The following is an 18,142-nucleotide window of genomic DNA, read 5'->3' on the forward strand; positions in this document are numbered from 1 at the left end:
ATAGAGCCAGAGTCTTTCTAGCTAACCACTTATCTAGACTACGATTCATTTCATAAATGGAAAATCATTCCTAATACGCTTTATGCAATTTAATGAACCTTCTGGTGTAAATTTTGCTAAAGATCATTGAAATGATTGAACAGCCATTTGGGAAGTGGATTCCTGATGAGAATACTTCAAATGCTAACTACATGTCTCTAGGATGTATGATGGAGTTCACTCACACATTTCACACTGCTAATGCTGAAGAATTTTTAAAGTAAATAGCTACCTAGAAACTACAACTCTTGGTTTTTGAAAAAAGGAATGGTCTATAGGCCCGTGTTTTATCTATTATGAATGTCATCATTTAATTTTGTATTTATAATACTGTTGTTTCTAAATTTAATTTCACTAAATACTTAGAATATAGATGAGTAGAAAACCAAAATTAACCCCATTTTGATACTAAATAATTAAAGGATGAGACTCAAGCTAAGCCCTGGGTCCCTGACTCAGTTTTCCACAACCCACTCTCTTAAATCCAGATGGCAAGGGATTTGAAAATGGAGATGCCACGTATCCTTTTGTAGTGTGTCAAAGCAGAACACGGAATAATATTCTAGAAGCAAATAGTAACCCTTCTTGAAACAGTATAAACAAAGTTCCAAGTGGTTGGCCATTTTAACTCTGTACATGGTAGTGATTTGGAAATTGAGAATATTCCTTTCAATGCAACTTAATCAAATTTAAACATATTCGTTGTGATGTTAGTAACAGAAAGTTATCTGTAGAAATGAATAAATGTATTACTCTAATGGAAAAGAAGCCAGGGCTATGCTATGGTGCCTCTGTGATCATTGAAGAGTAATCAGATAAACTCGTTTCTGCGCACGTCAATACAGGCCTCTTCCAGAAACTACTGATTTTAAACTGATAACCCTTAGTGAAACTTACATGTAATGTCTTAGCTAAAGAAAAGTCACTTTTATGAGCATCTTTAAAAACTGTTTAACCACTGATGTTAAATGAATTTACAGATCATGATATCCACACACGATAAAATTTTTTTTTAATGTCTTAATTTGAAAGATAAATACCTTTTGAAATAATTTGCAATTCAATAATGCGTATTTCAGTAGATAAATGCTCTGGCTTGGTTTAGTAACCAAAAAGTCACTATATATGTGTCATACACAAATGCAGACTTGGGTATTTTATATTTTTGGCTCCCACAGTGTGTCACAATCGAGTTCCCTGGGGAAAGATTTTGAAATGGAGATTGACATACAAGAAATTATCAGCAAACACCTATGGAGTTTTCCTGGTCTGCCTTTCTGATGAGTATGGAAAGAACATATTTACCAGATCAATAGCCACATTCCACGTAGCTGAGTCTGTGCTAATTTGTTCTCACAAAGATTCTCCATCCAGCTCAGCAGCTTCAATTAAGGCTCCCACTTGGTTGAGTTTTCAATAATCCACTTTCATTCTCTGCCATCCATCTAGTTCTCACAGGGGTCAGCGTGGTGAATTGAATGGAACTGTGGTCAAGACCAACACTCCTGTAACCTTTAGGTCTTTAAGGGTAGCACTAATCTCTGCCACTTCCCTGGGATGCAATGTTGATTTTGGTTTCCTATCACGGTCGGGGGCTGGAAGAGTTTTAGAGTTTTCCACTAAGCTCTCCCACTAGGACAGTTTTTAACTCACAGGCCAAGAAATGAATGATGGGCCTGCCAAGTCCCAAATACACTCAGCCCAATAATTTATTCTGGAAATGGGGAGATGACCATTGGATAGATCCATGGACTCAATGGACCTACTGTGATTTAGACCTGGGATAGGACTCCATAAATCCCAAAGGCCTCCATTCTCAAAGGCACACTATCATGATACTCTTGTCCTTGAGCATCAGTGTCAACTTGGACGTTGTGTCCCACATCCTCAGAGTGTGTTTGCACACTCTTTTCCCCAGTGTACAGTTATTCAGGTGAATAACCACAGGTTGTTTTGAGGAAGAACTAGGGGAGTCTTTGCCATATATACTTGCAGCGGTGTTGCAAAGACCTCCTCTTGGGGATCTAGACTGTCCTTCAGTAAGTAGTTTTTGGGTCTGGAAAATAGCCAAGGTCTGGAAACTTGGCAAGAGATCATAACTTTCTGTTAGGGTGGCTGTACCCTATCTCCTGGTCATCCATCTTTGAGATCTTTCGCTGGTACAGCTTGAGCGATATTCTTATTGGTTACCCCTCCATTCTGCCTCTAGGGATGCTGTGTTCTTTTTTTTTTTTTTTTTAAAGATTTTATTTATTTATTTGAGAGAGAGAGTGAGAGAGAGAAAGAGCACAAGAGGGGAGAGCGGGAGAGGGAGAAGCAGACTCCCTGCCGAGCAGGGAGCCCGATGCGGAACTTGATCCCGGGACTCCAGGATCATGACCTGAGCCGAAGGCAGTTGCTTAACCAACTGAGCCACCCAGGCGCCCTAGGGATGCTGTGTTCTATTAACCATCTCCAACTCTCTCTGCAGGTACCCTCAGACCGGCCACTCATTATGATCCTTGTGCCCACTTTGCTTCTGGCAGTGAAGCACTGCCCCTGGGCCCCTATTCTTCCATCCCCATTGCTATTAGTGAGCACACTTCTGGAACAGCATCTGGACCACAGGCCTTATCACTGAGCTTCTCAGTGATGTGGCTGCCCCCTCCACAATGCATTCCTGGTCACCTTGGTCAGCGTGTCCACTGTGCCTTCCTGGGTGCCCCCTTTAAGAAAACATGAATACTTGATTGTTTACTGCAATAATATCCATGAAACAGGAAATCAGCAAATTATAGGGTTTTCCCCCTGGTGAACATTAAAATAAGTAATTTTTTTTTTAAGATTTTATTTATTTATTTGAGAGAGAGAGAATGAGAGATAGAGAGCACGAGAGGGAAGAGGGTCAGAGGAAGAAGCAGACTCCCTGCTGAGCAGGGAGCCCGATGTGGGACTCGATCCCAGAACTCCAGGATCATGACCTGAGCCGAAGGCAGTCGCTTAACCAACTGAGCCACCCAGGCGCCCTAAAATAAGTAACTTTTAATATGGAAATTTCCATTCGTCTCTACCATCTGAAATCACCCTGTATATACGAATGAACCTTTGAGAAATACTACAGTGGTCAAGAGGGAGACATTTAGAAAGTAGGAAAACCCTCCAGCCCCTGCACATCTGTGGATCCAGGTCCTGCTGAACACTGTGTGAGTTCTGGAGTGGTCCCTGCAGTCACCCTTGAGTCTGTCAGGTACTGCAGTGTCCCCTGGACTTGAGCACAGATCTGCCCTTTGAATGGCTTGAGGACAAGCGGGAGGTCCTTAAACCCATTTGCCTATCAGCTTCTTTACCCTTTACTTTAAAGGGACTATGGAAAGAATGACCTCTTCCTTCTTATTTCTTGGAAATATCACACACATTCAACTGAAAAGTAAATAGAGAAACTTTTTAATTCCCTGCAAGGAAAAATTCCTGGATATTCCCATGTGTCTTATAATCACAGAGACATTCTTATCCTTACTCAAACATTACCAAAAATAAAGACAATGTTTACAATTTATTCTACAAAGACGCAAACAATCTCATAAAAAAAAAAGCAGAAAGACAAGACACGAATTCCAAGGACAGACATGAAAACAATATGATTTCAAAGATTTATTGCTTATTTTTTGTATGTTTTGTTTTTATTTGTTTCACTTTTTGTACGTTTATCTCACAAGAGCCTACAGAAGTGAGGGAAATTGTCTGCAGGCTAATTTTAAACAACATGAGAGAGAGGTTAAGCGTTAAATATAAAAAATAAAACTTTTAACTTACTTACTATACTAGAAAGAATCTTCCTGAAACATGTCAGTTAAATTGGTCTGCAATGCATTAAGAAATGGAGAACATGTATCTCCTCTAAGAAATATTTCAAACCTTGTGTACACTATCAAAAGAGCCGGTCAGCAAGTTTTCAAGTCACAATCCCCTGGACAAACTAAAGACAAGTTACCTTTTACCTGAACTCAGAAGAGCAAAGTCTGTAGGAGTAAAAATATTGCCAGTGTTCTCAGCAATCTACCCATACATCTGACAGCTTCTGAAAGTCTATTCAGTAATGTGAACCATGATTTATTTCCTGCAAGCTCCTTGCTTAAGTGGCAAGTAACTTCCGAGGCTGGACTTCGCAGTCTGTGGAGAGAGAAGCAAGCCGTACTGGCAGCATTGTTCCATCTTGAAAATCCTCCTCCGAACGGGAAGAGAGTCCAGCAATGACCTTCCTTGCAACACCGCCCGCACACGCAGAGCTGCAAGTCTGCGCTGCGGGTCGCTGGGCAGGGGCGACTCTCAGCCACTAAAGCCAGTAGCAGATTAAAGAGAAGAGAAAGAAGTGAAGGCCAAACGTTTCAGTTGATAGATGCTATCCCAGATAACATAGCAAGGGCTTGTGGTCTAGAAATGGATGAGACATCAAAATAAGGTAACCAGGTATTGATAATGTTGAGAATTTAAGATGCAAGTCCCACCACTGAAGATGGAGCTTTTTGACATGGCACTGCAAGGAGTTCTGCCTGGGATCGATCTGTTTGGAAGTCCCTTCTGGGCAGCACTGTTAGATATTTCTATTATCTGCTACATCGGAACCTCTGAATAATCATGACTTATACTCAAGATGATGCCTCTGACACCTGCAAGGTTCTGAAGGATCCTCCAAATCAAAGAAAGGTCATATAATGCCTGGTATTATTTTGGCATTAGCCTATATTATATAACGATTATTTAAAATTCAGTAATCCATATTTGGGCTCAATGATAGCTCTATCAATCTTACTGTTTTCTCACCTAGAACATCCCATTCTCCCAATAGGCTTATTGCACAACCAAAACCAAAGTGGGGACAGTGGGTTCTTGAAATATAATCAGCCAGGAGGAAAGATCCCACCGGCCAACTCCCTGATACAAGATCACCAGTGTATCTCAACGCAACCTGAATACTCCTTACAGTGACATCCTCTTGAAGACCAAATATTCCAAACCCTTAGTTTTTATAGGATTTAGAACCATTTTTCACTTAGCTAACCCTCCACTTGCTTACTGTCTTCTATATGCATTTGTCCAACTTGGGTTGGCTGTTGAGTACCAGTAGAGGGGAATCCCAATTCTGCCTCCTTGACTCTCCTTTACGGACTTGGAAATGGAAGGTAGTGCAGTTCTTTCTGGCCATCTGGTAGGCTTGAGACTCCAGGCTTCTTGGGGTAAGTTCGGCTAGCAATTTTAAGGAACTCTTCTGCTGCATCAAGAGCAATGAGACGATCCTGCCAAACGTTTAAACATACAAATGTCAAGATGGGAACTCAACCACGTCGATGGGAAAACCAATCCAGTAACAATCCCGCCCTAGAAATAATCACGAGCAAGTAAAACATTTCTTCAATTTTTCTCAACAAATTTAGAGATGCCCCTTAACCCTTTGTGTACATTATCCAAGAAATGTTCCGCACTCTTAGAGTTCCTTCAAATGCTTTTTTAATCTTAGGTTATATACACAATGTTTCTCACAGCTCTTTGACCTACAAATGGTTCAAAAATCTGACCGCAGAGCAGAAGTGGCTGAAAAGTACAGATTCTTGAGCCACGATCCGAGCCTCAATAGGGCTGAGTGCAATCCAGAAATCTGAGTATTTAAAGCCCTTCAGGTGGTTCTGATGCTGCCGGCCCCCGGAAACCAGCGTATAAGATACCACCTCGAGCTGTGGTGTTGCTGGTGGTGCTGGAATGATGAGTATTTGGAATAACAGAAAAGAAAAATTTAAAGCAAAATGAGGGCATGTAAAAAAATATATCCACTGGGGCGCCTGGGTGGCTCAGTCGGTTAGGTGTCTGCCTTCGGCTCAGGTCATGATCCCGGGGTCCTGAGTTCGAGCCCCACATTGGGCTCCTTGCTCAGCGGGGAATCTGCTTCTCCCTCTATCTCCCTCTGGCTCTGCTCCTCCCCTGCTCATGCTCTGTCTCTAATAAATAAATAAAATCCTTAAAAAAAAAAAAAAATACATCCACTTACCACGACAAAGAGGTATCTCTCCGAGAGCTCCCAGCTTGTTGGAAAAATATTGGTTTCTTCAGCCAGTTTTAACAATATCTCCCGAGCTTTCCTTGTGTTTTTAGAATCACTGATGGTGCTGAGTTTCGTCACTGACAACAAAGAGTCGGCTTCCTTTTGAAAACCTACGGGGACAAAAACTTTACCCCTCATGTAAATACAGTAGTCACAGGAAATGGCCGTCCTACAGGGGATTAAGAAGGCACCCAGATGTGGACTCCAAACAAATATCAGGAGCCAAGGCACCATTCCATGGGCTCCCTCCCAGGTCAGTGTGACTGATAGGGTCTTTAATTAAAGCTCCTTTGAGATTTCTTCTCATTTAATTTTCTTCGTTAACTTCCCTTCCAAGTTAAGCCTCAGATCCTCATGCACTGACAGCTTGCTGCCCCCCCACTTTTTTTTTTTGGCACTGAAATCCTCCTCCCACTCCTTACTCTTCCCCTACCTGCCTTTGCAGTTTGGGACCCGCAAAGTGGTTGTCTCCAGGCTTCTATGTCTCCAAGCCCAGATGCCCTTCCCTGAGGCAATTGTCTGGTTAAAATTACTCACCCCAAAATACGAAAGACTCAGAGATTTACACCTGCCTGGGGTAACTCACATTATAAAAGGAGACAATTAGGTCACAATAATGGTGAGTAAAGAGGGCAGGGGTCCATCTCACCTCACTGTATCCCAACTAAAGCAATGGAGGCTGGCGATAGCAACCAGGTACACCCCGTGTGAAAAGGTATGATGCCAAGGTGTCCTGTTCTCTTTCAAGGCAGAAGGATGGAGGACTTCAAACTCGAGATGCTCACGCTTTAAATACTAAAACGAGGTCATTTTACAACATGAGGGGCCGTGTTTATTGCAGCACGACCCTAGCCGACTTAAGAAAAACCAATCCCCAATATCCATGCCACAGGTTATGTCCCAACTTGGAAGCTTCCCTACCTTTTATTCCTTCTGAGAGTCTACACCGAGTTTCGCTGTCTCTCTTACAAACAGTATTTCCTCCAACCTGCCTCTTCTTAGACAGCGGCTCCTAACTGGCCAATCACGCTCATCTAGTTCAATCCATGAAGTACACTGCCCAAAACATTCCGTGGTAGTGCCCACCTGCTTCCCCTGCCCTGGGATACTCCACACTGAGGACAGATGCAGGAGCACATGGCAAAATTTGTCCTCAAGACACGGGCTGGTGGTAACAGAAATATCAGATGTTTATGCTGGAGGATACAAGGAGGACAGGCTTGGGGCCGTAATTAGTAGGCGCCAGCTCCCATCAGTCAGCCACCGACGTGCCTTTTACGCAACGCAAGCAGAAGACAGGGAAGAATGATCACCACTGGTGATTTGCACCATTCCATGATCACTTTCAGACTCACCTAAATCCTCTAAAATGCGTTTCCATCTATTTCTCACTTCCCTCCGAATCTGCCGCAGGGTGTAGATATCGTAGTTGAGTTTTTGCCACTCCTGTAGGAAAATGAAAATGCAGCTTTATTTTTACCCCTCGGCCTCCACTGCTACCTAATTCCCAAACGGAAGCTAAGTGAAACATGTGGGTCTCCTCTTCACCAGGCTTCAAAACCTGTCTGGAAAGAGAGGAGGGCACGGGTGAGGAGGAGTCCATAGGAATCCGTCGGCTACCAGTTTCGGGGCATTCGTTAAACTCTCCCCACTCCTGGTTTCAGTCTCAGTGCTCTTACCTGTAAAGTGGGGATAACAGTGACGACTTCATTCCAGACCGTTATTAAGATTAAAAGTATATAGGAGCACAACACCTGCATGCAGTGAGCCCCTAATAAAACCCATGTATTACCAAAGCCATTTTATCCCTTGAGAAACCGAGGCCCAAAGACGTTAACTGGGGAATCCAATACCATGCAGCTAATTGGTACCAGAATTGGTATTTGAATCCAGGTCTGAGTCCAAAGTCCATGAGAAAAACGACACACACCAAGAATTTATTTCTTCTTCCTTTATTATCAGAGTGAAGTAGACCTGGGAATCCCAAGTTTCTGGATTCCCAGCCAACATTTTCTTCACCATATCTCATCATCACTCTCTTTCACTTCTGTTCCATGATAGGGCGAATCTTTCAGGCATTCTTCAGAACTATTAAAAAGCTATCATTCTGAAAATTTCAATCTTATGGGCAGTAGGCCATCACATTGGTCCCCAAACAGAACTTGAATCTTTCAGGAGCGTTAGAATCTATTAAGCTGGGGCACCTGGGTGGCTCAGTGGTTAAGCATCTGCCTTCGGCTCAGGTCATGATCCCAGGGTCCTGGGATCGAGCTCCAAGTCGGGCTCCCTGCTCCACGGGAAGCCTGCTTCTTCCTCCCCAACTCCCCCTGCTTGTGTTCCCTCTCTCGCCGTGTCTCTCTCTCTGTCAAATAAATAAACAAAATCTTAAAAAAAAAAAAAGCATCTTTATTAAGCGAAGTGTTTCTTTTAAATGTCATGGACATTTATTGTTAAGAAGCCTTATCTACACAGAACAGTCATTTTATGGAGAATACCTTTTCCTTTCAGCAAAAACATTAACCACACAACTATTCTTAATGCTCAATTTAAGACCCAAGTATGTGATACTCTGACTTCTCTAACCGCATTTCTTTCAATGATGACACTATTTCCCTATAGTTCCTGTCGAGGCTGGCCTTGCTCATTGCTAATCAACTTTCATGACTGGCTAAGAGAAACCAATTTAGCTGCCATTCACAAATAATTATAGATTCCACTTTGAAAACAAAAAACCAGCAAAATAAAGGGGGTTTTGTTACAACTGCGTTTTAGGTCTCGTATCTAAGGAGAGGCCATCAAAAGGGCATAGGATTTCAGCCATTTTTTAGAAGTCAGAAAGTGGGGAATTTGAGTACTGTTTCCTGGTCTTCTGTGGGTTGTTCTTTTTGTTTCTTTTTTCGGTTTTTGAACCTAAGACGCGTGTGTACATGTGTGGGCACGAGTGTGTGGTGACTGGGGTCAGCGATAAGGCCTGTGCCCTAGAAGAAAGCAGAGTTAAAGGACTCATCTTGGAAATATGCAACCTTGCCCTCATCTTTAGCACTGTGTTAAAGTGCGTGATATATATAATCCCCTACAGAGTGTGTAAGTTGGGGGGAAACCTCAAGTATTGTTGTTCTCATTGGATGGGCCTTATTGTACCACACTGGCCATTCAGGGCGTAGCATCTTGGAAAAGAACACAGCGGCTAGAACCATACTGCCCGGGTCGGGGTCCCGGGTTGGGGCCCCGGGTCTGGGCCCCGGGTCTGGGTCCGGGCTCCATTATTTCTTAACAGCCTGGCTTTGGGCAAGTTCATAACTGTGTCTCATGGCCTCTTGTGCAGCAGGGGGACACAAGTGCTACCAACCTCAGAGGCTTATTCTGAGGATCACGTGTGCTCATGCAAGCCCTGAAAGGGGCGCTTGATGCACATTCTCCTCCAAGTCAGGGTAGACACGATTAAGAAACAATCTTCCAAGACTCAGGATGGTTTCTATCATGAGGATTGAGGGAAGTATCTCATTTGGAAGGATCTCCAGAAGAAAAAGTGCTCAGCTCTTAGCATCAGATATGGTTTCACTTTTCCTGAAAACTGTTGCATCATTCTGGACATTATTTGTAACTGATCAGTTTCCACCAAATGAAAATACAGAGTCCTTTCACGGAAAATTGATAGGATTTCGTAAGTATTTTTGAATGACCAAAAATTCAAGCTACTTTTTATGTCTTTATTCATGCTTTTTCTCTTCTCATCTTCTGTCTTGTGCTCTCTCACTGTCTTTTCATGTGAATTGCTTCGGTCCTTTTTGCTAAAAAGAAGATTGTAAATAAATAAAATATTACACAGAGCAGCGTGGCGCTGATTCTCAATGAAACGGGTCCTCCTTAAATGGAAAGTGATCGGGCTTTTAGAAACACTTGATTCAAGAAACCCACACAATCAAAAAATCCGCAGATGAGTTTTGCCTTCTGTCTTCACACAACCTTAAATCATGTAACAAACCACTAGGTGGCTTCATTAACTTGTGATTCAAGGTCTCTGAGCCGCTTTCTTGGCTTCTTCTGACTGGCTGATGGCCAGTTCTGGCTGATGCCCCAGAACTTGTTCCCTCAGCTCAAAGTAGCCAAATCCTATCCTTTCAGAGCCCCAGCCTCACTGGGTCGTCCAAGCTTCAGACCTTTTTTTTTTTTTAACTTTTCTCTTCTTGCTGCCCACCTATCAGCTATTTTGCTATTCTTAAATTCCAACACTGCATGTCCTACAAATTCGTTCTCTTTCAGTATCTGTTATTCTAATAAAAGCGCTTGATGGAGAAGCAATACTATGACATGGAAAAATCTGCTATGGACGGATCCCCACATGATGCATCAACTGACTTGTGCACGGGAAGTGCTTGTTAAGATTAACGGGATGAAACCATGCGCTTCATATATCTGGATTATTACTGTCGTCTTTTGACAGAATGGTCATGGATAATCATCACATATGAAAGTATCTGGAAGTTTTGCGCAGAATGTAAAGCTCTAAAACCAGTAGAAGCATGGGTAGGGTTTTAACTAAGAATTGGCTTTTGATAAAATAAATGAGGAGGGAATTTGAATTTGTCTTTAAGATGACCCCAAAGAACAGAATCTGAATGCAACAAATGAGAAACGGTGATGTACAAAATCTTACTCACAGCTAAACAAACTAACTCACCTATTCCCTGATACTTGGAGAAAAGCAAGTCTTGTGGTGTCCTACAATTTTTAAGTCGTCACACTTTGTTTTTAGACAAATAATTTTAAAATAACAGAGACCAGGGGTGCCTGGGTGGAGCAGTCATTTGAGTGTCCCGCTCTTGGTTTCAGCTCAGGTCGTGATCTCGGGGTCCTGGGATTGAGCCCCACACTGGGCTATGTGCTCTGCCCAGAATCTACTTGGGATTCTCTCTCTCCCTCTCCCCCTCCTCCCTCTCTAAAATAAATAAATAATTAAAAAAAAATAACAAAGAGCAATTACTCTTCACAAGTGAGTTGAAATTCAAACCCACTAGACATCAAAAGTTGGTCTTATTTTCTAAAATTATCTTTTGTTTGTCTTTTGCTAAATCCTGATGTAATACATTGTGCTCGTCTTGATACAGTGGCCTGAAACTTTGACAATAAGTCAATTAGCAAAGGTGTAATAAAAGAAATAATGCAGGGGGCGGCTGTGTGGCTCAGTCAGTTAAGCCTCCAATTCTTGATTTTGGTTCAGGTCATGATCTCAGGGTCGTGAGAGGGAGCCCCACATCGGGCTCCATGCTCAGCAGGGAGTCTGTTTGAGATTCTCTTTATCCCTCTCCCTCTACCCCTCCCCTGCCCCCCCCCAAAAGGAAGGAAGAAAGAATTGGTTGCATAAGGTACTTGAGAGCCGAGTCCAAGTGAAAGACATGTGATTGAAAGTGTGTTACTGAGGGCACGTAGAGCATATTCCTGAGGTGCTTCTCCTCTCTGTTTGTTGGCCCACCAGATTCGGGCCAGATAAGAAGGCTGAGGCAACAAGAAGACAGGAGAACAAAGGACTCTATTACTGTGAGGTTGTGGATGAATGGGACAGTTTAAAAGTACTTGACATTTCTTGCTAAAAAAGGTGATGTATGCATATAGAGAAATGTACTCTAACAAGAGGCTATATATATTTTAAGTCATCTTAAACTCTTAGGAACAACTTCAAAAGTGATCAACTTATTTTTAGTTATAAAAATAATATAATCACATGGAAGTAAAAGCCCTAAAAGAACAGAAGGGTCTAAAATGAAAATGAAAAGTTTGCTTTCCCATCTTCTTTTTCTTACCTTATTCCTCAGTAGTACACTCAACTTTGGCTGTATATTAGAATCATCCAGGGAGCATTTTTAAAATACCAATGCACGAGATCCATCTCCCAGGCTGATGAAATCAGAATCCTTTGAAGGGGTGCCAGGTTTGAAATCCAATACCTCACATCAGTCAGCATACCCCCACTGGGGCAGTAATGGGAACCTAACCCAGCTCATCAAAGGAGATGCAGCTAAATCTGTGAGGCTTTCACGAGTGACCAGGAGAGATGTTCTCCCTTCCCCTGGACAATGTAGTGAGAGGGTAAGAAACCTAGAACTAACTAGAACTGCTCCATCTCTGTGACTACCCTGAGAAGAGTCAGCCTAAGGAAGAAGTCAACTCTCAGAGGAGGACAAAGGTGAAAGAATCAGAGAGAGAGAGAGCCTAAGGACATCTGGGCCTCAGGATCCTATCTCATCTGAAGTCATTCCTACTTCTGGAACTCTCTGTTATCCAAGACAATTCCACGTAGGTTTAGACAACTGGAGTTCTTTCTCTGGTCCTTGCATCCGAAAGATTCATGTTACAAAGTGCGTTCACTGAGTACATAAACAAAAAGGAAACTATAACTACCGCACAAAATATTAGTCTCATGTTTTCCTACCTCTTGCTCCTGGGGGACAACATTCAGCATATAGACCTATTTAGCTGAGCGAGGTTATGGCTTACAGAGAATGCAGTGTTAATGGCTCGATCTTTCTGTCCCAGAAGTGACTTAGTCAATGACACAAATATAATAGCAGTCCTCTTCTGGGTCTAAGGAATGCTTTATGGTGCCTCCCCTGAAATTCTGTCCATCAGAGCAGAGCTTCTCACTTGGGCAAGACTGTTCTTATAAGAGGGGAGAGGGGTCCAGCTACCATTGACTTAACCACTCAATTCCCTTACTTACAAACATATGTTGAATCTTTCTGTCTGGATCTAATGATCAGTTCAAAGTTAACTTTTGATCCATAATAACTTTGAGTCAAAACCTATTCACCATCTGAAACCCAAGCATTAGGATATCTTGGTTTTTGTCTTTCTTGGATGGTCAAAAATCATCTTCAGGAGAAGAAGATGCTCATACCCAGGCTTAAATCTGCTTCATCGTCATCTTCATTCCATATCCCAAGATCAGACAGTCACAAACTGAACTTTAAGAAATGGTCTTTATTGTATTTGATTGGCAAGAAGAGCCCTTCCCAAATTTTGCATGAGCTGTTACTTCCCTCATGCTCAACTTCCAGTAGCAGTCAAGCCAGAATTCAAATCTACTTCCAAAGTCTACATACCCTTAATTTAAGAAAGGAAACAGAAAAGAGTGACTAGTTATTGTTGCTACCCCAACACAGCTTCCTTTTCTTGCATATCTACGGCTTGTTTATGTAAGTTAGGTAATACATTCATATGATCCACAATCCAAAAAGTAATAAAGGCCCTGTCCCCCAGCCATCAGTGCCCTTTCTACAAATAAGGAATGTTACCAACTTCTCCCGCACCCTTGCATTTTTTCCCCCATAAATGCTGGCATACTATATCCTGTACTTTTCACTTAATATATTTTAGCAATCATTCTGTATCAGAATATAAACTGTCCTTTTCTCTCTCTCCCTCTGCCCCTTCCCCCACTCATGCTTGCCCTCTGTCTCAAATAAATAAAATCTTTAAAAAAATAAAAATCTTTTAAAAATGTATATATATTTGTTTTATAGAAAATGTTCCCTAAAAAATTACAGTATTTTCCTAAATGTGCCTTAAAACTAAAAAATGCCTTAAGACCTTTTGCTCCCCATCATTCTTTCTAGCATCACCTAACTAAAATTCCCTTCGGGAATTTCCACTTCAGCTCAACACTGACACATTGGCTATAACAACATTCCATACATTGCCTTGTACGGAAGTTAAACATCTACATCAAGGTATGGCACAGTGAATGGGACCCCAATACTTTTACTTGAAAATGACAGCTTCTTGGTAAAGTGAATCCTTTGAACACTGTTAACTGCTATCTCTTTCTTTCAATTTTTGCCAGTTTATATCATCTCATATTACTTTCTATTTACGATGAAGAGAGATTCTCTAAAGGATAGAAAAAATCATATGGCCTGCATCTCTAGTCCAGTTTTCCTTCATTTCGTACATGGTGGGAAATATCCGATAAGTCAGAGAGAGACATAATATGTGGGGGCACATCTGCTAACAGATTCTCTCATGTTTGCTTCTCACAGAGAAATGTGAGATGGATAACGCAGACGAGGGTAGTTTTGCAACTACTGAAGGGTACTCAAAACTGTTGATGTCAGTCTGGAGGAAGGTTTTCAGTAATGCAGGACAGGGCTCAGTGTGGGGGCCTCGTCATCATTTTTATCATTGACTTCGTGAAATCAAAGGCCACAGAGGTAGGAGAGGTAGCTGATATATGGCAGGAGAGAAACAAGAGTTGAAAATATGCAACAAATAAAGCCTATGAAATAAAACCTATACATTGAAATTTATTAGGAATAAATGGAGATATATCCTACTGTTAGGCTGAAACAGCAGAACACAGCCAAAGCAGCCAACGCAGGAACCCACTTGCACAGCAGTTCACATCAAAGACAGGTCTAGGGTTTGAATCAACCAAAAGCTCCAAATCGACCCAAAATGGGGCATTCAGTCTGCATTTCTCCGGCACTTGCTTTGTGCCAAGCACAAGTCTGGGCTTCCCAAAATAAATAGCACGTGGAGCCTGCCCTAAAGGTAGCCCCCTAAATGAATGTATATTATACTGCATTAATCATGAGCATCTCTGCACTCCACACAGAACCACCGGGGGGTGGGGGGCTGCCTAAAGAGGCATCCTGTCCAACAGTGATACAGCCAGGAGAGGGACCAAGACGAGATGAGGTGCTTGGGAGCCATGTCGTGGCGGCCTGGCTGACGGATCTGCAAACCACAGGGCTGTGGGGGTACGTGATGGCATTCTTCAAGCCTCAACACCTGCTATGTGGAGGAAGGATCCTCTTCTTTTCTCTTCTCTATATATCCTCAAAATGCAGGACTAAGACTAAAAGGTAGAAAAGCCCCAAGAAGGAAGATCAGTGGAAGAAGGAAGTTTCTTTTCAGAATGAAGTCTTTGTAAGATAGTGAGTCCTTCATCACTGGACCTCAAAGGGGTCATTTCTACAGGAAATATACCACCGTTGACCTCTGTACAGCTTGGGAGTGAGGGGTGCTGACCTCCTATGAAGTCAAAAGTCCATGAATAACTTTTGATTCCCTGAACTACTGGGCACCTGGGTGGCTCAGTCGGTTAAGCATCTGCCTTTGGCTCAGGTCATGATCCCAGGGTCCTGGGATCGAGCCCCAAGTTGGGCTCCCTGCTAAGCGGGAGTTGGCTTCTCTCTCTCCTCCCCCCTCATGCCCTCTGTCGCTATCTCTGTCTGTCTCAAATAAATAAGATCTTAAAAAAAAAAACTACTAATAGCCTCCTGTTGACCGGAAGTCTTACCATTAACATACACGATTTACATGTATTTTGCATATTATGTGTACTATATACTGTATTCTTATAATAAAGTAAGATAGAGAAAATATTATTAAAATAATAAGGAAAAGAAAAAAGAAAATAGGGTCAATGCACTTACAGTACTGTACTGTTTTTATCAAAATAAAATTCCTTGTATAAGTGGACCCATGCAGTTCAAACCCATGTTGTTCATGGGTCAAATATATATAACTTTAAATTTCTAAAAACGTAATTTCTTTTTTTTTAAGATTTTGTTTATTTGACAGAGTGAGAGTGAGACAGCAGAAGCAGGGGGAGCGGGAGAGGGAGAAGCAGGCTTCCCGCTGAGCAGGGAGCCCGATTAAGGGCTCGATCCCAGGACCCTGGGATCATGATCTGAGCTGAAGGCAGATGCTTAACCGACTGAGACACCCAGGCGCCCCTAGAAACGTAATTTCTATAGGCTCTTTCAATATAATATATTTTTCCTGTATCAACTGACAAAATCTAAAAGAATCTCAAGGCATTTACAAAAAAGTAGAGATAGAGAGGTAGATAGAGAGATAGAGATAATATGTATAGAGCACTTTCTTCTTCCCAGGCACTGCTCTAAGCCCTTTACATGTGTTTACTCAGGTAATTCCTATAACGTGTGTTACTCTGGGAGATGGATATTATTATCACATCTCGAGAATGAGAAAACGGAGACAACTTGCCCAAGTGCGCTCTAGTAAGTGAGACCTGGGACTTCGCATCCCAGCAGCGTGGCTGTGGGGCCGATGCACTTTGCCACTCTCCACCGCCTTCTAAAACAGAAAGGGAGGGGACGTGTCGGCAGGTGGGAAGGGAGGAAAGCAAGTGGAGGAAGAGCAAAGGACAGCTGACTGGAGAAGAAACAAACCTGAAGCCACAGCAGCTGCGCCCGAGGAGGAACCAAGAAAACACAGCTGAAGTCTTGGGAGAGAACTTTTCTAGAGACCAAGTATTCCCAGGCTCTAGCCCAGAATGCTACCAAACAAACCCAACAACATCCTTCTCAAGGATGCTGGGAAGTTGTGCTCAAGTCCTTCCTCGAAGTTGTGCTCGAGTCCTTCCTCTGGGGACTTCAGTTCAGAGCAGGTAGAAAGGACCTCGCCCCCTCCCACTCATCCCGACCCTTTCTTCCGCACACTCCCTCCTGTCCACCTCCTCCCCATGTCCTCTGTGAGCAGAGCAACACAAGCAAAACCATTCCCTCCGAGGCGCAGGGTGGTGGGTAGTGAGGGGTGGCCCAACCGGCAAAGATCTGAGATTCTGAGGACCAAGGAGAAAAAGTCAGAATTTTGGCCTGAACTACACTTGTCTGCAATGGAGAGCCATGAAACTCCCCATACTTTCCTGAAACTGCTTCAGGCTCCAGGACTGGGTAAAAAAAAAAACCCTGGGTTTCCTAGACTTACCTGAGGTCCTTCCTCTGCTCCTCTCCCTTGCTGCCCCACCTCTCATTCCGAAAGGAAGCCAGCCACATTAACCTCCCTTCCCTTGCAAAAGTCCCTGGGGAGCCTGCAGCCCTCTTCCGCCACACTCTTACCAGGACGCCTAACGCAGAACCCCAGCCATGTCCTCCCCAGAGCGCGCGGGACAGCCACAGCCAGCCAGGGCACTCACCCACATGGCTGGCTTCCTCCCCCCAGACCTCACCAGTGGGCGGCTTTCAGCGGACACCCAAAAGCTTGACCTCATGTGCCACGTCCAAGAAAAAGGATTCGGGAAGGAATCAGCTCATTCTTCTTAAAAGGACAACTGAGTCACTCCCTGACGCAAGCAGCCATGGTGCCCTGCCCCTCCAACCCTGCAGCTGCCTCAAGCTCTAGCCCACTCTCCAGGCCCCTCTACCCACTGGCTTCCCTGGGGGGCTTCCACCTGCTGCTCTCACTTCCTCACCACCCCCAAATTCAGCAGTCCCTGGCAGGCGGCCCCCTTTGGAGCTGTTACCCACAGCAAGCGCTAGGTTGCCTTCCCCACCTTCTCGTCTCACTCGCGCCCAGTCAGGGGCGGCCCTCGCCCTAACCTAAAGCATGGATTGCTGACGGCCGGCCCCTTCTAACATGCCTCTCTGGGTTTCTGCGGGAAAAGGAGGGAAGTCTTACCATTAACATACCTATGGACCTATTCCCCCGCCCCTCGGAATGAGCAGCAGCGGGTGTGAGAGTCAGGATCTGCTGCCTCTGCAGGGCATCCTCCAGCTGACCTCCCTCCCCCCCGCTCCCTGTCTTTGGCCTTTCTTCTTTTGTCTCTTCCTCTCCCGAAACCCTGCCCAACGTTCTGCCTTGGGCCGTCCCATCACCATCTGCCCAGATGATCCCCCCAACGCCTCAGCTCCTGTGGTCACTACTTCTCTGTCGGTCACTCCTAATCGCCTCCCGACCCCACGCCTCCACTGAGGGTCTCCACGGGCCCCTTTCCTCTGTCTCCACGTGGGGGGACAGGCCACTCTACAGAACCAACGAGACTCCCTGCCAGCCTCCCCCGAGCCAGCAACCGCCCTCCCACGCTCCCAGCTTTGTTCCCCGCTGCCCTCTCCCCTCAGTCCTACACGCCCCAATCCAGACCAGTCATCTGCTCCTGCCAATTTGCCCTCTGCCACACTATTCCCACCACCCCAGCTTCACCTGGCCTGAGCAGCGGCCAAAACTGGTCCCTCCACTTTCTTCCAGAAGCTAAGATCTCCCAACCCCTGAGCTGTCTTCCTGAAG

General features: G+C 43.9%; 1 protein-coding gene across 4 annotated transcripts in view; it reads right to left on the reverse strand.

Moving 5' to 3' along the window:
- Positions 1-3,656: 3,656 nt before the first annotated feature.
- Positions 3,657-18,142, reverse strand: part of MREG (melanoregulin) — a 58,249-nt gene continuing 43,763 nt past the window's right edge. The window contains exons 3-6 of one of the 4 annotated variants that reach the window (XR_010410287.1): positions 7,468-7,558; positions 6,059-6,222; positions 5,093-5,312; positions 3,657-4,351 (exon numbers count right to left, since the gene is read on the reverse strand). Coding sequence is in view for 2 of the 4 variants with exons in the window: in XM_045870158.3 (XP_045726114.1) it covers positions 5,178-5,312; positions 6,059-6,222; positions 7,468-7,558 (390 nt within the window). In the remaining 2 variants the exon portion in view is untranslated. Of the gene's footprint in view, positions 5,313-6,058; positions 6,223-7,467; positions 7,559-18,142 lie in introns of all 4 variants that reach the window. The other 3 variants (XR_006789987.3, XM_045870158.3, XM_054506516.2) reach the window with 3 other exon arrangements.

The sequence above is a fragment of the Mirounga angustirostris genome, unplaced genomic scaffold (assembly GCF_029215605.1).
Source record: "Mirounga angustirostris isolate CCGP_5_RB_7025 unplaced genomic scaffold, mMirAng1.0.hap1 SCAF_3, whole genome shotgun sequence".
Classification (NCBI taxonomy): Eukaryota; Metazoa; Chordata; class Mammalia; order Carnivora; family Phocidae; genus Mirounga; species Mirounga angustirostris.